General features: G+C 44.0%; 1 protein-coding gene across 2 annotated transcripts in view; it reads left to right on the plus strand.

Annotated features, from left to right (window-relative positions):
* megf8 (multiple EGF-like-domains 8) overlaps nucleotides 1-19,998 on the plus strand; it is a 29,317-nt gene extending 9,319 nt beyond the window's left edge. For both annotated transcript variants that reach the window (XM_077574816.1, XM_077574817.1), the window contains exons 16-43: nucleotides 559-756; nucleotides 831-1,091; nucleotides 1,964-2,082; nucleotides 2,164-2,295; nucleotides 2,974-3,087; nucleotides 3,160-3,243; nucleotides 3,334-3,579; nucleotides 4,431-4,615; nucleotides 4,691-4,904; nucleotides 5,441-5,684; nucleotides 5,859-5,991; nucleotides 6,077-6,327; nucleotides 7,061-7,171; nucleotides 7,253-7,371; nucleotides 7,578-7,800; nucleotides 7,877-8,212; nucleotides 8,999-9,134; nucleotides 9,208-9,439; nucleotides 9,511-9,637; nucleotides 9,716-9,926; nucleotides 11,011-11,225; nucleotides 12,236-12,431; nucleotides 12,508-12,676; nucleotides 13,553-13,745; nucleotides 13,818-13,988; nucleotides 15,347-15,477; nucleotides 15,662-15,794; nucleotides 16,570-19,998. In XM_077574816.1, the coding sequence (XP_077430942.1) occupies nucleotides 559-756; nucleotides 831-1,091; nucleotides 1,964-2,082; nucleotides 2,164-2,295; nucleotides 2,974-3,087; nucleotides 3,160-3,243; nucleotides 3,334-3,579; nucleotides 4,431-4,615; nucleotides 4,691-4,904; nucleotides 5,441-5,684; nucleotides 5,859-5,991; nucleotides 6,077-6,327; nucleotides 7,061-7,171; nucleotides 7,253-7,371; nucleotides 7,578-7,800; nucleotides 7,877-8,212; nucleotides 8,999-9,134; nucleotides 9,208-9,439; nucleotides 9,511-9,637; nucleotides 9,716-9,926; nucleotides 11,011-11,225; nucleotides 12,236-12,431; nucleotides 12,508-12,676; nucleotides 13,553-13,745; nucleotides 13,818-13,988; nucleotides 15,347-15,477; nucleotides 15,662-15,794; nucleotides 16,570-18,057 (6,372 nt within the window). In that variant the 3' untranslated portion in view covers nucleotides 18,058-19,998. The remainder of the gene's footprint in view (nucleotides 1-558; nucleotides 757-830; nucleotides 1,092-1,963; nucleotides 2,083-2,163; nucleotides 2,296-2,973; nucleotides 3,088-3,159; nucleotides 3,244-3,333; nucleotides 3,580-4,430; nucleotides 4,616-4,690; nucleotides 4,905-5,440; nucleotides 5,685-5,858; nucleotides 5,992-6,076; nucleotides 6,328-7,060; nucleotides 7,172-7,252; nucleotides 7,372-7,577; nucleotides 7,801-7,876; nucleotides 8,213-8,998; nucleotides 9,135-9,207; nucleotides 9,440-9,510; nucleotides 9,638-9,715; nucleotides 9,927-11,010; nucleotides 11,226-12,235; nucleotides 12,432-12,507; nucleotides 12,677-13,552; nucleotides 13,746-13,817; nucleotides 13,989-15,346; nucleotides 15,478-15,661; nucleotides 15,795-16,569) is intronic.
* The last annotated feature ends 75 nt before the right edge of the window (nucleotides 19,999-20,073 follow it).

The raw sequence follows: 20,073 nt of genomic DNA on the forward strand, positions 1-20,073 counted from the left end.
TCCTCACAGGGCTGCACTAAATTTATTCTGAAAATAAATTATGCAACAATAGAATGCATCTTTATTAATATTGTATCCTCATTTGTAGTAAGACAAATTGTGATAAAATTTGACAATATAATTACTATGCATTAGAAAATAATGAAATAGTGCATTTTACAAAAATAATGTAATATTAAGAGAATAAAGCCAAATATACAAATAGTCACACTTATGACATAAATAGGAAGTTGAAATGTTACTAGAATAAAGTCACTATTTTATGAAGTTTATTGTGTAATACTGTGACATCGAAAATGTTAAGAGAACAGAAGCTGAAATTTTGTAAGGATTAAGTCGCACTATGAGATTTTTTTTGAAAGTGTTAAGTAAAAAGAAAATTTGACATATTTAAAAATATTAAGAATAAATGTGATCAATGTTTTAGGCTTTTGCTAACGGTTCCTCTGAACCTTTTTAGCACAAGGCGAGCCAGATAAAATATGCTCTTGTCGGACGTAGTTTGCTTACCACTGGTCAAATAGACATCACCGTTTTTTTGTCGTTGTCTCCGAGCAGGAGGTGGTGGGTCGTTGGGCAGCTCAGCAAGAGAAAGAATTGAAGCTGCTGTCTCGCCCCGATGGGAGTAAGCTGTTCTCCAACCTGACCAGGGGCAACCATTACCTGGTCCAGGCCGAGGGTTACCTCAACAATTCGGGCTCGGGGCAGACCAGTGAGATGGCCCTTATCTGGAACAGAACTCTGCCAGGAGGGAGCGTGAGTATTATTTATCTTCCTATTTCTCTCTGAAACAGTAACTTCATTTCATCTTATCTCCTCCTGAACTCCAGGAAATCTCCTTCCTCTTCCTGGAGCCCTATCGCTCAGGCTCCTGTTCAGGCTACACGTCCTGTTTGGCCTGTCTGTCGGACCAGTCTTGCGGCTGGTGCCCTTCCCTGTCCCGATGCATGCTTCGGAGCCCTGAGCTGGAGCCCTGCCCTGAGGGAGAGCTGGGAGAAGGAATGGGAGAGATGGCACAGCGCCATCTGCTGCTGGCACCCCAACATTGCACACTGTGTGAAGAATACAGGGACTGCTCGGCTTGTACTCAGGTATGCGTTCAAGACGGCACAAAATTTTGCACGTGTGAATTTTAGAGAATATAATACATTTCACAAAAATAAAGTCTAAATTTAAGGCATCATTTTGCAAGAAAAAAGTATTTCAATGAGAATGAGGTCAAAGTATTGTTAACTCATTTACTCTCAGCCATTTTCACTGAAGCAATCCCCTTCACTCCCGGCTGTTTTACTGGATTTTGACTGATTTTGCAAGGCTGGCAGAATATTGTGTTCTATTGCTATAAAAACATGCAACCTACCGAAATAATTAGTCTCTTCTTTCATCATGAAAAAGTATATTTGTACCTGTTTCAATTTTTCAGCAATTAGCATTAGAATATAGCTAAGTTTCATCATTATTCAATCATTCAATTCAAATTAGCTTTTTTTTTTCAACATGGCCCTGGTTGATCTCTTTTGCTCTGCTGCCACCTGCTGGCTGTTTGCGTACCATTTCTTCAACCGTTCTTTGCAGTTGAGAGGCTGCATCAAAAAGCTCTAGCATGAAAAAGCAAAAAAAAAAAAATATATAAATACGTCTCTGGGACACTTAAAACATTTAAAATAGAACGTTTTTATACATTATTTGGAGCGAATGAATAAAAAAAAATGCTTAGAAGTATTACTAACAAAAAGTCAAGTCATGACAGCATCTTTTTTATTATTATTATTGTTATTATTATTTTTAATGCTGTTACATTGTGGCCCTAATACTTTTCCTATTTTGAAAGTTTAAACCGATTCCACAAATCTCAAGGCTTTTTAAAATGTCATTCCGTTAACTTTGCCTCGAAAGCAGTGTTAGACGACCCAGATTTTAATTTAGAACGTCCTCATCCAAATCTGACTTTGTCCTCCTTCAGGATCCTTACTGCGAGTGGCAGATCAACTCCAGCAAGAAAGGTGACTACCAGTGCAGCAGGAGAGGACGCCTAGAGGGCTCCATACGCCACCCAGCAGGCTGTCCCAGAGTGTGCAACCAGTAAGATGATCATGATAATAGACTGATTAGTGAAACTGTTTTGCAACATACTCTCATGATGTTTATATTCCCTCCATTAAGGCGGAAGACGTGTTCCGAGTGCTTGTCCAACTCCAGCCAGTGTGCTTGGTGTGAATCCGCCCAGGCCTGCTTCTATTTTGCCGCCTATCTCACTAAGTACCCATATGGAGAGTGCAGGGACTGGTATGACAGGTAGAAATCACACAACACTTGTCATGCACACCTGAATTGTGTTCATAATCTTAACAGGAATGTGATTTTTCCGCTAATTCGCGGAATTCCGCTTTTTTTTTTATCTCCCCCCCAAAAAAAAAAATCAGTTTTTTTTTTTTTGTATTTCATTGTATTTCATTGTGTATGACTCCGACAGATAACATCTTCTGCTATAACAAAGACATTTGTGGTATGCTCTAATATGAGTTACTTTTCATTTGGTCATGATACAATTATTTGTTCATGAAATTTGAACTCTTCAACATTATTTATGTGTTAACTTAGTAATCACATTAGTTAGATATGATGATATTCTCAGTGATAGTTTTTAAAAGCAAAGGCAGTCCAATGTTTTTGAATGTGACTGATTTTGAGTTGACTAAAACTGCCATTTTATATGGGATAGTTCAATATACATTGAAAATTTATGCTGTTGTTTTGTCTATTTCTTTGTCATGTGAGTGCATTGAAAGTACTTAAAAACATGGAAAACCCATGAGCTCCGGGGGGCTGTGCCCCCCTTGTCCCCCCACCAGGGCACTGCCCTGGACCTAGCTGGGTGCCAGCGGCCCCCAGACCCCCGGCTAAATTTTCAGATAATTTCACTTTGGTCAAATCACATCCCTGTCTTAATGTTGCTATTTTGTGTCTTGCCAGTGTGCATTCGGTTCCGCAATGTAAGGAATGCTCCGCTTTAAACACTTGCACCAACTGCCTGCGAACGTTCCAGTGCGGCTGGTGTGGCGACTACAACAACCCCACCATTGGAAAGTAAGTGAAGTTGACAGCAAAGTGACGTCATGTGGTAATGTTATTTGTTCACGTTATCGTTTCATTTCTTAGATGTTTGCGAGGCGATTGGGCTGGAATGGACGACCCATCTGTGTTCAACTGCAGCGTGGCCGTAGCTGAAGCCCGAGCTGCTAAGTAAGTTCCAGCTCACCCGCGACCCGAAGGAGGGCGTGCCACAGAAAAGAAGCAAGATGATTTGAATGATGATTTCTTTTTCTTTTCCAGCCCTGAGCCGCAAACCTCTGCCCCGCCTCGTCTTCTGGACATGGACTTGGAGATGGAGATGGAGCACATGGAGGTCGAAGAGCAAGACGCCGTGTGGTCCTACCCCTCTTGTCCTGATGTCGAGGAATGCCGCCTGGGCCTCCACAACTGTCACCCCTTCGCCACCTGCATCAACACCCCCACCTCGTACGAGTGCCACTGCGAACGAGGCTACACGGGGGATGGCACTTTGCACTGCAACCAGACGTAAGACCTTATTAATCTGAAAGGAGGATAAGCAGTTCTGAAAATGGATGTAAGGTTTCCGGCAACATTTTATTCGTTTGTCCCCCCCACACACACACACACACACAAACCCACTGCCAGGCTAAGATGGGGCTATTAACTCATTCACTGGCAGCCATTTTGACTGAAGCAACCCCCTTCGCTCCCGGCTGTTTTACTGGATTTTGACTGATTTTGCAAAGCCGGCCCACAGAATATTGTGTTCTATGGCTATAAAAACATGGAACCTACCAAAAGAAAGATTAGAGTCTCTTCTTTCATCAGGAAAAATATATATTTGTATATGTATAGTTCTATCTGTTTCTGTTTTGCAGAAATTTGTATTAGAATATAGCTAAGTTTCATCATTATTCACAAATCTGTTTAAAACACTGGCAAAAAGAGTTTGTTGCAACATGGCCCTGGTTGATCTCTTATGCTCTACTGCCACCTGCTGGCCGTTTTTGTAATATCTACCATTGCTTCATGCATTCTCTTCAATTCAGAGGCTGCATGCTCTAGTATAAAAAACAAGAACAACGTATAAATACGTCTTCGGGAGCATGATCAAACATATTTATACGTTCTTGGGAGCAAATGAGTTAAAGTACTATACAATGAAGTCGATTTTGCAAGCAATTATTAGCAACTATGAACCTTTTTTGATGGCCGTCATTTACTCTTGGATTTTTGGCTGTTTGTTTGTGGCAGCGCCTGATCCAGAAACGAAGAGACCAAACTCTTTTTATACAAGCCATTTAAAAGTCAATTTTCCACTCTGTGGCCCATGTGAAGTCCAGATGTTTTAACGGAAACCTCTCCTCCCCCTGCAGGTGTTACAATGAGTGCAGGGAGGGTCAGTGCAGCGGCAGCCCACGCTTCGAGTGCGAATGCTCGCTGGGTTGGACGTCCGATCCTGCCACTCTGGTTCTGAGCGGCGTCGAGTGTGATGTGGACTGCGGCTGCAACTTTCACTCCACATGTATCACCGCGCCAGGAATTTGCGACGAATGCCAAGGTTGAACCTCAAAAAGATGATTTTATTTCCTTCCAGTTCTTGCCGAGCTGAATTTCCCCTGGTTTCTCTTTTCAGACTGGACCACAGGGCTCCACTGTGAACACTGTCGCCCGGGGAGCTTCGGCTCGGCCTTGGCCGGCGGCGGTGGATGCGTGCAGTGCGAGTGTAACGGCCACGGCGACCCGCTGCAAGGATACTGCCACAACCAGACAGGCCAGTGCTACTGCACACATAACACTCAGGGGCTGCGCTGTGAGTCCTGCCTGCCTGGTTACTACGGTGACCCCAGGTAAGTGAAACCTTTACAAACACAATAAATCCCTGTTTAGCGTGGAGGATATCTTCCAAACACATCCACTGCAAAATTAATAGGCCATCATTTTTTTTCTTTTTAACGACAGAAAAGAATAATCCCCCCTCCCCCTACACACACTTTAAACACATTTAAAATAATTTTAAAAAAGTATTAAAAAATGTATGAAGTTCACCATTTTTGCTTGCAAAATTTTGAATATTTGATTCTGTGATTCTTTCATGCACTACTGAAGTTTCACACTTTGAGAATTACTGCCATATCCAATTGCCATAAAGGAGCACTATTGTAAAGGTATCAAATGAGCTACGGAAATCGTAAAAGCAGTAGAGATAAATGCGGGCTCACTATTTGGCAAGTCGCATAGATGCTCCCTGTTCTTATCTAATGACTCACATCATTTTCTTAAGGCAAACGCCATTGTCTTGTTTCATTTCTGTGTGTTTTCAACATCATAAACACAGTAGCACAAACTAGCCGGTCTATGCTAACATATTTGCTCCCATCTTTAGGAATAATGGGACATGCTACCGCCAGTGCCAGGGTCGCTCTGTGCTGCTCTCCTCCACCTCCTCGTCCACTGCCGTACCTCTTTCCTCATCCCTGGGCTGGCAAAGTGGCAGCGAAGGAAAAGGTGGACTCTCCCATTGCCTGTGGGTCCTGTCAGTGACCGAGAGCCTGGCGCCTTGTCTCCCCAGGCAGTCGTGTCCACCTGTTGCCCTCACGCTGCACCCCGACTCCCATACACTCTGTAAAGTGAGTTAGCATCATGTTTTTTTTAGCTCAAATAAAACGAACGTCATGACTGTTAACTGCGGTTCTATGAGTCCCGGACGGCGGTCGGGATGGATGAAATAGAACTTAAGTTTTAAAACCTGGTGTCTGAAGGGGGTGTGTAGACGTTTGATATCCACTGTGTTTATTTTCCAGAGCTCATATGTGTATGTGTTCGATGGCCTTCCTCGTTTCCTGGACAACGGCGTCGTACATTCGGACCATAACCTGATTGGCGCCTTTTGCGGCACCACAAGGACGCAGCCTATCACCGTCGAGGCCACCTCAGGTATGTAATCCTTATGTTTACCCAGCCGAGCACATATGCGTGACCCCACCCCCACCCTCTGCGCACCCCATCTCCTGCCCACCAGGTGTGATCTCTGTCTACTTCGAGGCCAACGTGTCGTCGAACAAACCGCAAGGCTTCAATGCGTCTTTCTGGGTGCGACGGTGTCGCCACAATCCCGGCGATGGCGACAACGGGACGCCCGCATGTCCAGGCGGCGCGCAGTGCCAAGGCGGGCTTTGCCAGTGCCCCCCGGGGTATGGGGGCCCCCACTGTGACCGAGCCGTTTGTCCCCAAGACTGTGGAGTTGCAGAGGGCCGAGGAACTTGTAATATAGTAAGTAGCGTGATTGTAGGTTTACATTAATTGATGTATTAGTGGTTATTGCTTCTGTCTCAGAGTTCTGATGTTCTGGGTTTGAATCTCAGCTCCGTTCCTCCTGCTTCTTTATATTACTTGTGGTTAAAAGTTGTGTTGTACTTAACTCATTCACTCCCAGCCGTTCCCCCTTTTCGCTCCTGGCTGTTTTACTTGATTTTGACTGATTTTTGCAAGGCCCACAGAATATTGTGTTCTATTGCTATAAAAACATGGTACGTACCAGAAGATTAGAGTCTCTTCTTTCCTCAAGAGAAAAAGTATATTTCTATCTGTTTCCGTTTTGCAGCAATTAGCATTAGAATATAGCTAAGTTTCATCATTATTCACAAATCTTTTTAAAACAGTGAGGAAAGCAGCTTGTTGAAACATGGCCCTGGTTGATCTCTTGTACTCCGCTGCCACCTGCTGACCATTTTTGTAACAACTACCATTCTTCAAGCATCCCTCTTCAGTTCAGAGGCTGCATCAAAAATCAAAATACATCTTTGGGAGCATGGTAATATTTAAAATAGAAAATATTTTTTACGTTTTTGGGAGCAAATTAGTTAATATTAATGATTAAAGGTTAGTGTTTAGAACTTGTGTTTTTATTCAAATCAGGCATTACGTCAACAAACAATTTCTGCTGATTTTATTTTGTTGTGTTGAGTATTTTATTTTAAGTGTCATTATCTTCTGCTTCTCTCAGACCCTGGGAGTGTGTGTGTGCTCAGAGAACTGGGCCGGTTCTGACTGCTCAGTCCCTCGAGATTCCAACAGCCTGATCTGGGAGACGCTGCTGGACACGCAACTGACAGTGGTACAGCATAAATACATCAATGCAATAAACACTTCAACCCAATGTAATACCACACATTTAGACACACTTTTTGCTCCACAGAACCAGGCCCACAGGTTTCTCCACAGAATGGGCCACTCTCTGGTTTCGGGACCTCATGGCAACCTTTGGATGTATGGGGGACTCTCTCTCTCAGAGGGCATTCTAGGAAATATTTACAGGTAGCTTAACAGTCACATCAGTTTTCTCACTCATCTCTTTTCCTCCCTCATGAAGAGAACAGTTATGATTATTAGTAATTGTTTAAAACTTTACCTGGGCATGTAATATAGATTTTATGAAGCCGATGTCAAAGTGGAGACTAAGGAATTGCGGTATCCTCAATTGTCTATAGGTGTATGTTAATAGTTGTTTTTTCTCATTTGAGATATTCCGTGTTAGAGCGTCGTTGGACTCAAATGTTGACGAGTTCGGCAGACGAGGGTTCCACACCGGCCCCTCGTTATCACCACGCCGCCGCCCTGCTGAGCAGCCACGAAAAGGGAACCAGTCACAGCTGCATGCTGGTAGTGGGCGGAGTCACTCAGCACTCTGTTGCCATGGACAGTTGGAGTCTCAACCTCAGCAGTTTGGTCTGGAGAGAGCACAAGGTAGCGAAACGAGCTCGTTGCTGTATTGAGACCTCAAAGTGCTTCTAGTTCCCCTAATGGCAACCCTCTGTGACAGAGCTCAGTGCTTCCCCCGGTGGCGGGCCACACGCTGACAGTGCGTCGGGACAACTCTGTGCTCTTGATTGGCGGTTACTCTCCAGAAAACGGCTTCAACCACCACCTGCTTGAGTTCAGCCCTCACACCGGAAACTGGACCATCGTGGCGCACACTGGCACGCCGCCGACGGGCTTATACGGCCACTCGGCCATTTACCACGAGCAGACCGACGCCATCTATGTGTTTGGAGGGTATCGTTTTCACGTGGAGGCTGTAGAGCCATCGGGAGAGCTTTATAGCTTGTACTACCCGAACTTCACGTGGTCGCTCCTGGTACCCTCGCAGGGTAATAAGGTAAGGAGAGCCACTTTCCGGTTGTCAAATTTGCAAGCAAGATGTACCATACAATGCTTTTTTAGGTCACAATTTAAAACCGTTTTCAGGTGTTATAAATAACATATCAAAATACCCCAGAATCAACACTTTCTGTTGTCTTCCACAAAAGCAGGTGGATTCTTTGTGTTTGTGTAAACAAAATAAGAAATAATAAGAATAAGAAAACTCTTTGGAAAATAATGTGCAACTTTTATGATCTGTTTTCTGACATGCCTATGTATGGAGGACCAAAACTGGCAAAATAATAAATAAATAAAAGTGAAAATGAAGACTAATTTATTATTATTTATTTAAATACAAAAACATTAATATGAATGGAAATAAAAACAGCAATATGCAGCTTGAAATAATATAACATGAGACCGCCATAGTTATGGACCCAAACAGTAACTGAATCATAACCAATTTATGGAAAACAATAATATTAGTAATCCATTTCGATCTATTAAAATAAAACATTTTAAAATTATAGTAATTATCTGCTGCCTTAGTATGAATAACCTATAATTGAGATGTTTAGAGGGGAGCATTATATAAATTACACAAACTGATTTCACAATGTGTCAAAACTAATTAATGGCTCGCTTGCTGACGCATTTTTCAGAAGTAGAGATTGATCCATAACTAAAGATTTACTAGGTTCTTTAATTTCACAATGGAGGGATGTGCAGGCACCACAAGGAGAAAGCCATAAAAAAAAAATCACTTATCCATTTCTGCTATTTCACTTAATTTCTTTTGCAGCCGCTCTCCCGTTTCTTCCACGCTGCAGCCCTGATGAAAGACACCATGGTTATCGTCGGGGGACGGACAGAAGCCGAGGATTATAGCAACACCGTGTGCTTGTACCAGATCAACTGTAACACCTGGATACAAACAGGTAGTCCATCGTGTTTCTCTGCCTCTTCCTTATCGACGGCCTTTTGTCCTAACTTCGCATCTGTATCGCCCAGACTCTGCTATTGGCGACTCGGTTAATCGCTCGGTGTCCCTCGCCATGACCAGCTGGGGCGGCAGCCTCTTCTTATCGGGGGGCTTCAATGGAGTCACCTTGGGACGGCTTCTGAACCTAACGGTGCCCGTCGACCCCTGCGCCGTGATGGCCACGCCGGAGACCTGTAACACTACCACCGGCAGCTGCGTTTGGTGCCGAGGGGCCTGCGCATCTTCCGATAGTGCCGAACGGTAACGCTGTAGTCGACTGTATTGTCACGCTTATTTACAACAACATTCATTCCTTCCATCCTTCCAAATAGAATGGGCTGTTTCACTGGCCAGTCACCCTGTTGGCCAACCCCTCGCCAACCAGATCAGTGCCGCAGACTCAAGACCTGCAGCGAATGCCTGGCCCGACATCCCAAGACTTTCTCCGGTCCAACGCAGGTTGTTCCCGCCCACTATCACAACTCCAACACACACGGCGGCTTCTCTGTGTTCAATCTTTATGTTTTGGTGTTCTAGCAAGCTTTCCAGTGCAAGTGGTGCACCAACTGCCCCGAGGGGGCTTGCATCAGCAACTCGGTGAGCTGCACGTCCGAACACGACTGTCGCATCAACCAGCGAGAGATCTTCCTCTCCAGCAACTGCACGGAAACCAGCTGCGAGGCTTCCGACTGCCCCAAGTGCACGGCGTCGGGCAAATGCATGTGGACCCGCCAGTTCAAACGCACAGGTACCCATATGGTCTTCAAATAAAGGTTCTGATTTTTCATTCTCTTTTTTTTCCTTCTAGTCTCCTATTTAATAATAAAAAAAAGCACATGATTGTGATTTTTCAAAACAAAGTTTGTTTTTTGTTTTCAGGCCCCGCTAGCTTAATGCTAACATACGATGGTAAAACAGCAACATTGACATGCTAATGATTAGCATCATAATCACAGTTTTAGAAACCTTTAAGAAATGAAAGGAGTTTTGAATACAAATGGTGTATGGATAATATCTCAATACTCGCAGGGCTTTATTCATGGTCCTCTGTGAAACAAGGGACAAATATTGCAGCGAAGAGCCTTTCTCTTCTTTTCAACCCATCGTCACCAGGCTTGTCATACCCAAAACAGTATGAAAATGATTCGCTATTGATGGTTTTTTTTCTTAGTGATAATGAACTCTTTCACTCCCAATTATTTTCACTGAAGAAACCCCCTTCACTCCCGGCTGTTTTACTGGATTTTGACAGATTTTGCAAGGCCCACAGAATATTGTGTTCTATTGCTATAAAAACATGGAACCTACCGAAAGAATGATTAGTCTCTTATTTCATCAGGAAAAAAAAGTATATTTCTATCTGTTCTATCTGTTTCTGTTGTGCAGCAATTAGCATTAGAATATAGCTAAGTTTCATCATTATTTACAAATCTCTTTAGAACTGTGGGTAAATGAGCTTTTTTCAACATGGCCCTGGTTGATGTATTTTGCTCTGCTGCTACCTGCTGGCCGTTTTTGTAATAACTACAATTTCTTCAACCGTTCTCTGCAGTTGAGAGGCTGCATCAAAGCCTTCTGTATTCTCTAGCATAAAAAACATAGTAGCATGGTAATATTCAAAATAGAATGTATTTATACATTTTTGGGAGCAAATGAGTTAAACTCGCTACTAGTCTTTTTTTTTCTTCTTCTTTTTTTTTGCTACAGAGATGTGAAAAGTCCCTAATTTGTCAGCACTGATTGTGCTTTTGTAAACTAACTCGATTCGTCCATCTGAATTGTCTATTCCTGTGAAAACAGCACTCAGCACTCCGATTGTCTCTTTTGACCAGGCGAGACGCGGCGTATTCTGAGCGTGAACCCCACCTATGACTGGACGTGCTTCAGCTACGCCCTGCTCAACGTCTCGCCGATGCAGGTGGAATCCTCGCCGCCACTGCCGTGCCCTCCGCCCTGCCACACCCTCCTCAACTGCACCCTATGTCTGGGCTCCAGAGGCTCTGATGGGGGCTGGCAACAGTGTGTGTGGAGCATGGCCCTGCAGCAGGTAAGACGGACAAAATAAGTGCTGTGTGCGCTTTTGTCTTAACAAGTGATAAAAACACAAAGCGCCTTTTGCAATGTTTGTAAAATCGCCATTTTGCACCTTTCCGACATTGGATGGCGTGACTAAATTCTTGTTTTCCCTCAGAGTTAATATCAGACAGAAACCCTTTTACACTAGTTTAAACTGTGACATTACCTCAACTTTTTTCACCTTTGCAGTTACTATCAGAGGCAAAACAGAGAGTCATTGATGCTAAAAGGGGCAATACTCTGTATTAAGAACAATGGGTATGCAGCAGAGCTGCAACTAACAATTATTTTTAATAGTCAAGTAATCTGTGGATTATTTTTTGACTAATCAATGAATTGGAAATGATTTTTCCCCAATTCCCATTCCTTTATACAAAAGCAGGCACAAATATAGATCACCATAAATTGATTACGATTCAGCTCCTGGTTTGGTCTGTAACATATCAGAAATTTGGCAAAAATGTTCATCATTCTTTTCCAAAGTAAATGCAGATGTTTGCAAATATCTTATTTTGATTAAACACAAAGATAATCAGTCTGCTTTCATGGAGGACTACAGAAATGTGAGAAGACTGATGAGAGGCTGAAATTCCGAGGAGTTTAAATTAACAGTGGCTCTAAATGGTTGATTATTTAAATAGTTGTCGATAAATTTGATAATTGATTAGTTGTCAATTCATTCGTAAATCTTTGCACCTTAAGTATGTGCAGACTTTTGAGCAAGAACCCTCATTATTTTCTTTATTGCTATTTTTTTTAATGACTGTGCCATTTTGAAATACCTTCTATATTAATTAAAATCCATTAAAAATAAAATGTGTTTTTCCTGATCACGTTTTCTTTTTTCCTATACACATTTTACAACTTGTCAGGATACGTAAACTTATGAGCACAACTGTATATATACAGTTTTCTCTAGCTTCTTTTGGAAAAAAGCAAAGGTGGATAAATCTGAAGTTGCTTCTGGTCTGCTTTCTGCAGTGCATGAGTCCGTCGTTCGTGCCGCTGCGATGTGAGGCCGGCCAGTGCGGTCGTCTTCTCTCGGGCGGGGATTCCTGCTCTCCCCAGTGCTCCCAGCTCACCCAGTGCTCCCAGTGTATCGCCAGGCCCCAGTGCGGCTGGTGCGCCACGCGTGGGGGAAATGGAGCGGGATACTGCCTTCAAGGGGGGCTTAATGGTTAGAAGAGTTGATTTTTAGATCGGCTCTTCCAAAATCTTTTCGGCCAAATGGTAACCATCTTTTGTCCTCGCAGGAGTGAGTGAGGGCGTGTGTCCGCTGAGGAACAGCAGCTGGTCCTTCCTGCACTGTCCGGAGGAGGACGAATGCGCTAACGGCCATCACCACTGCAACAGTACCCAGGACTGCCACGACCTTTCTCAAGAATACCACTGCACTTGTAAACAAGGCTACATACTCAGCAGGTCAGCTCACTGGTCAAGCGTTAGTGACACAGTGCAACCTCTTGAAGTTAACACTCCTGAAGTTGCACTGAAGCAACCCCCTTCGCTCCCAGCTGTTTTACTGGATTTTGACTGATTTTGCAAGTCCCACAGAATACTGTGTTCTATTGCTATAAAAACATGGAACCTACCCCCAAAAAAAAAAGATTAGTCTCTTCTTTCACCAGGAAAAAAAAGTATATTTCTGTCTGTTTCCGTTTTGCAGCAATTAGAATTAGAATATAGCTAAGTTTCATCATTATTCACAAATCTATTTAGAATTGTGAGTAAAAGATTTTTTTCAACATGACCCTGGTTGATCTCTTTTGCTCTGCTGCCGCCAGCTGGCCGTTTGTGTAATAACTACTATTTCTTATACCGCTCTTTGCAGTTGAGAGGCTGCATTAAAGCCTTCTGTATGCTCTAGCATAAAATCGTATAAATACGTCTTTGAGACACTGTTAATATTTGAAATAGAACGTATTCATGAATTTTTCGGAGCAAATGAGTTAAGGATTACTCCAAAATGTTTTTTGGGGAAAAGGACTCGTGATATGAGGACAGACCTCAGCAATTCATGGAACACGTGAACTCAGCAAGCATCAAAATGATTCATTCTGAGCCTGCGTTTGGCATTTTCTTGATCTTTTTCTTGCAAAATTCCCCAGTTTTGAATTGATTACACACTTGAACTGAAATAAGCCGATTTAAGGGGCAATGCATGACTTGTTGCAATTTTGTTTTGGCTTCTGATAAGCGGCACGTTCATTTAATTGCTTGGCGAAGTTGTCGACAGTTGGTTGGTGGGTACTGCATAACCGATTGTATTTCTTTTTCACCCTTTTCTCTTGTGTCTAGTGTAAGTGGTCAGTGTGAGCCAGTGTGCGCGCAGGGCTGTGTGAACGGGACGTGCGTGTCCCCCGGCGTGTGCCGCTGTCACTTTGGCTTCGTGGGGGACAACTGCTCCTCCCAGTGCAGCTGCAACAAACACAGCAATTGCGCCAGCGTCGCCAAGCCCGACATTTGCCTCGAATGCCACAACAACACCATCGTAAGTCAACACGATTTACGCAACACGCACTCGCCAGGTGTTTTTAGGCTTTCGCCCTCGCCTTGATTGCAGGGCAAGCATTGCGAGAAGTGCAAGCCGCTGTTCGTGGGCTCGGCCAAAGGCGGCGGAACCTGTCGGCCGTGCCGGGAGTTCTGCCGGGGGAACAGCGCTTTGTGTCTGTCCCGCGATGAGCACAAGAAGGCTCAAGAGAACCCGCGCCGCTTTCCCCTGGAGCCCAACAGCGTGAGTAGCGAGCGTGCCAAAAGCTATCTTGGTGCTAAGGAACCATTGATGACATAACTCTACATTGAGAAGTGTAAATATTTTTTTAGGGGTTTGCCAGTTAACTCACATTTTGCGGCAGGGCTCGGTCTCTGCACCCCATTAATAGTGGAAGATTACTGTATCATGGGCGGAGATCCAAAGATGATTCCATTTCGATTCAAGGATTCGATTTTTAATATAGAAGGAGAATGGCAACATGGATGGTTTGCAACTCAAAGATAAGAGACACAATAACTACAATATCTAGCTTCATCCTCTACTAAAAAATCCACAAAAAATACCTAATCTTCACGATTTAGCTCACCAATAGCTGGTCAAACATTAAAAGAAGTAATTAAGCAATTTTTTTATTGTTTTATTTACTATAAATTTACCTTACTATTTACTATAAACACAAATAAAGATCTTTCCGCCTGCCTAAACAAACATGTTTTTACCCATTGTTTAAAAATGTTCACTGAAGAGCTTAGCTAAAAAAAATTACTAAATCACCTTTAGTTAAAAAAATATATATGAAAAGCTTCATCTTGGTTATGAATTTAATTGAGAATTTTTTTTTTGTCATAGACAACCTAGACATTGTTTTTTGTGATTGTATGAGTACTGCTAACAAATGACATGTTCTGAGTGGAAAGTGGTTAATGTGGGAATATGTAGAAAATTTAGGATTTGCCCAACCCAAGTGATGACTTGACTCAACTTTTGTTTTGCGCCGTTTGTGACTTACTCTTACTTACTGGATACAGAGACCATACTAATCCATTATTTATACAACCAAAACCTATAAAATGTAATGAATTGATGGAATTTAACTGCCTAAAAATAATTGATAAAGCCTATAATGAAATTTTACCAGCCAATATAAATTAAAAAAAATCAAAAAGGGAAAGTGAGTACAAATTAAGAGGAACAGACATTTTTTCATAACCAAAATATAGAACAAAGCAAAAACAACTATGTATTTTTAACTCAAGGTGTCAGTTTGTGGAACAATCTGGTTTGTGAAACAAAATCTTATCATTCTATCTGTATTTTTTATATTTTTATAAAAGCACAATTACTGGAAAAATGTATACAGCACAAGGACATGCTGTAGAAATTGTAGAACATTGAAAGCGTCTCGCTTGCTGTCATTCATTTTGTGTTGATCAGGGGGGCAGATATAACAAGTTTTTACTTCTTTCTGTCCCCTTTCATTTATTTTATTTCAAAGAGTGAAATCAATTTGAATTGAAATATGAAATACTCCCACCTGTTGTCACTTGCTCCTCATTCTTATTTCCGGTGGTCTCTCACGCTTTTGCCCTGTTGAACAGATCCACAACTGGGTGTCCGAGGGTCCCACCGAGGAGAACGCGGTGTGCGTGAACTGCCAGAACAACAGCGTTGGCGACAAGTGCGAGAGCTGCCTCAGCGGCTACTTCCTGCTGCAGGGGAAGTGTGAGAAGTGAGTGGCCACCGTTGGTATTGTCATTAAGAGCTGTTAAGCAAAGTCATGGCCTATAGAGGGCGCCCTTGCTTTACGACAGTACTGACATACAACTTTAAAAAAAAAAAAAATCCAGCGAGTCACACAGAAAAACAGCACACAGAATGACAATAAAAGCAAATCAATATCCTCCCAATTCCAGGTGTCAGTGTAACGGTCACGCAGACACGTGCAATGAGCACGACGGCACGGGTTGCCCGTGCCAGAACAACACCGAGACCTCCTCCTGTCTCAGTAGCCCTCAGAGCGACCGCAAAGACTGTTACCGACAACAGGTATGTACTACCATTTTTTAAACTAAATCGGAAACAAAACTCAACTCAAGTGAAGTAATGTCGACTGTCGCCATCAATAAAACCTTTAACTGCACGGGTGAGGTATTGATCACCATTGGTCCATTCCCAACTGTGTGTGAACAATTAAATATTGTATAATAAAACGGGATCAAGAAGGTTTTTACGGAGTGCTACTATGATCACATTTTGCCAGATTATCGGTATGTATGTACCCTACGTTTACAAATTGTTAACCTGACCATTTTCTTCACAAATTGGAAATGTGTTAACACACTCCGCAATACAAAATAAGAAAATATTTTCAGCCTTTTCTGACTTTTATTGGAAAGCAGGAAATTGGCCCCCCCAAAAATTGGACGATTATCGGTACGTGTACCCACTTTTATCATTGTCAATATCATTGTCTTTTTGAGACATCCTTAACTCACTGAAGCAACCCCCTTCGCTTCCGGCTGTTTTACTGGATTTTGAACCTACCAAAAGAAAGATTAGAGTCTCTTCTTTCATCAGGAAAAAGAGTATATTTCTATCTGTTTCTGTTTTGCAGCAATTAGCATTAGAATCAAGTTTCATCATTATTCACAAATATGTTTGAAACACTGGGGAAAAGACAACATGGACATCAACATGATCGCTCGTGATCTCTTATACTCTGCTGCCACCTGCTGGCCGTTTTTGTAATAGCTACCATTGTCACAAAGACCTCAAAAAGTGTGCAATATCCTCTGAAGTAACTTTGTAAAACTTCCTCCAGTGCGCCAAGTGCAAAGATTCCTTCAATGGCACGCCAGTGAACGGACGCCAGTGCTACCGTCAGTTCAACGTGGACACCGAGTGCTGCTTCGATCCCACGTCGCAGACCAACTGCTTCCACGACCCGGCCATCCGCAACCTGCCGCGGGGCCGCACGGTCTTCTTCGCCGCACAGCCCAAGTTCACAAACGTTGACATCCGGGTGACCATCGACGTGACCTTCGGCGAGGTGGAGGTGTACGTGTCCAACTCGCACGACACCTTCATCGTGGACGTGGACCGCCGCTCAGGCGTTCACGCCATCAAGATCGAGGAGGAGTCGCGAGGGACTATGACGGCGGGGGCGGACAAGGACTCGCCGCCGTCCCCGATCAAGGTTTTTGCCAACGCCTCGTCTGGTCTCGGGGGAGGCGTCATCTCCCACAATCCCTTGCAGCTGCAGGCCAAGCCAGCGGGCTCAGAGAGGGAGATTCGTGAGGAGCGTGCCCAGGGCCTCATTTCTTATATCACCGTTTGGAAACCGCAAACGGTTTTGATCGTCCGAGGCGTTCGGGACCGGGTGGTCATCACCTTCCCGCACGAGGTGCACTCGCTCAAGTCCAGCCGCTTCTACATCGCCCTCCGCGGGGTGGGAACGCTGGCCAACCAGGGCGAATCCCAAGGCCTGCTCTTCCTGCGCCAGGACCAAGCCCACATCGACCTCTTCGTCTTCTTCTCCGTCTTCTTCTCCTGCTTTTTCCTCTTCCTGTCCGTCTGCGTGCTGCTGTGGAAGGTCAAGCAGTTCCTGGACTTCCGGCGGGAGCAGCGGCGGCACATCCAGGAGATGACCAAGATGGCATCGCGGCCCTTCGCCAAGCTCACCATCTACCTGGAGCCGGACGAGCCGCAGCTTATTTTTCTCCCGTCGACCGGCGGTGGGGGCGGCGGCGTGTCGGTGGCCCACGCCCGCTCTGCTAAGCTTGGAGGGGTGATGGCGGGCCAGAAGGGCCGCGCCGGGGCCGTGTCCTACAAGCACGACCTAGGCTCGGGCCCCGCGGGGCACCACCAGCACCACCTGGCCCCGGGTGGGGGCAACAACGGCCAGCATCTGCCTCTGCACTACCTGAACGCCCACCACTACGTCACCACCACCGCCGGCACCCAAGCCTCGTTGCAGCACCACCCTTCCACGTACAGCGGTTATCAGCACTTCTGCCGCTCCGACCCCTTCCTCTCGCAGCTTATGGGCTTCTCCTACTCCTCCTTCAAGGTGGGGCCCATCACGCTGGAGCCCACGGACGACGGCATGGCCGGGGTGGCCACCGTCCTCTTCCAGCTCCCCGGCGGCGTCTTGGCTCCCAATCGGGCCTGCTTGGGCTCGGCGCTGGTGACGTTGCGGCAGAACCTGCAGGAATACTGCGGCCACGGCAACGGAGGCGGGCACCCGGGGTCGGGCGGCGGCCGCAAGGGGCTGATCGGGCATCAGCACCTTACCACTATGGCCATGTAGGGATGCGGGTCGAATACCGAGCGCGGGGGAAAGAATTGCCGTCGTTTCCTCATGTTGTGGCCAACAGCGCAGTCAATAAGCAGTTAGCACTTTTTCCTCACAATCAGGAGGTCCGGGTTTGAATCTCTGTTTGTTGTTCTCCCTAATTTTGTCTGGGTTTTCTCAGTGTTGCTCCGGCTTCCTCCCACATTCCCAAAACATGGAAGCTGTGCCATTGATCAATACTGTAACCAGAGTTTTCTCCACGTCATGTCTCGATAACATTTGGAAGGAATGCGTAGTTGTTGTTGACACAACTTTGAGGGGCCGCTACATGAGGCAATGCGGTCAAAGCATCCACTAGCATCCAATAGAAAGCGTTATCGTCACCTGTGGTGAGCAAATTGAACACATGTACATACACTGTATATTGCTTTGTCATCAAGTGTCCTCGATGTACGGCCATACTGTATTCCAGCGTTTTACGGTGGCCAAGCCGGCTGTCCATTTCAAATGCACTCTACTGTACCTACAATATACATTGCGTCTCTGTTGTTCACTGGGGAGGCGCCAAGTCGGACTTCTAACATGGGATTGGTACTTCTGAAAAGTGGCAATCAATCAAGTATTTTTTTTTTGGGGGGGGGGGTTCATTTAGTGATTGTTACAGCTGGAAAACCTTTTTTTTTTTTCCTATAACTTGGTCAATATGCTTTGATATTTGTTTTTCTATTACACCCACCTGTTCTGTTACTTTTTTTTCTCTAGCACATCTGCCTTGACTGCTTGCCTTGTCTGTGGCTTACTCTAACACGGGTGGGGAACCTATTTCAGTTTACACAAGTCCTCAAAGGGCCATACTGAGTTAATGAAGAAAAAAATGACACTATGAAGTATTATGAGCATTTGAGGGCTTTTTTTTTGGTAACAGTTCCTATTAAGCTTTATTGTAAACTGTATTTGTCTTTCCATGATTTCAATCTCCTATTCTGAGGGCCTCAACATGTGCAAAAACACATTTAAACTATTACTACTTATTTTAGGGGTCCCGAACACAACAACTCCAAAACTCACTTGGATGCCAAGTTAGAAAAAAAAATCAATCAGTCAATCAGCCGCTATCAGAAGCAGGTAACCTGTTAAACAGATGGGAGATCTTAAGACGTAGGTTCCCCGCCCCCTGCTCTAAATAATCGATGGAAGTGTGTTGAGTTCCTGTAATGACAGTAATATATGTACTTTTTTTTATGATTTGTAAAAAGAAAAGTCATGGTCTGTTTTTGACGCTGTTGATAATTTAATGACAGATGCGCATATGTCCATGAAAATGGAAGAAAGACATTTGAGCCTTTATTTGCTGATATTTTGTTGTATGTGAAATGTCTTGTCTGGCTGTTTTTGCTGGACTGCTTTTATTTAGCCTCGCACAAATGATTGTATTCGCAATCGTAGCTGCCGTTTAAAAGATACTGTGCAACAAACGGAATAGTTCGAGTTTTTGCAAGTACAATGAAACTTCTCTTCAAAGCTTCTCCTGGCGAGACATATTAGCAGCATTGTTAACAGAGGGGAGACTGAATGAATGACCCGCTCCACTGGTTGATTTTTTTGTGTGCTTGTTTTTACACTGCACAGAGCCAACAAGCCCCGTTGTTTTGACTAAAAGTCACCCAGCCTCATTCATTGATGACATAGTTTGGAATGGTGCTATACATAAACATGAGGTCTTGCTACATTCAAGTTCCATTGAATACTGTCGCTATTTATAACCCCCCATGAAAAGGCATTAATGTGATTTTTTTTTTTTCCCCCGATGGTGTATTTTTTGGTTAACATGCTGAAATTCATATTTGTACATAGGTTTTGTGTTTGTTTTTAAAAGAAGGGAACAGTGTTGTACAAAAGATTGCATTAAGATTATCTGTCCTCTGTCATGAAATAAAAAAAATCTGTGAAATATTATTGGGATGATTTCACCCCTGATGATGCATATTCGCAATGATGGAGTATTTGCGCCGCTACAAAAACAAAGAAAAA

Source organism: Vanacampus margaritifer, chromosome 9 (assembly GCF_051991255.1).
Source record: "Vanacampus margaritifer isolate UIUO_Vmar chromosome 9, RoL_Vmar_1.0, whole genome shotgun sequence".
Taxonomy (NCBI): Eukaryota; Metazoa; Chordata; class Actinopteri; order Syngnathiformes; family Syngnathidae; genus Vanacampus; species Vanacampus margaritifer.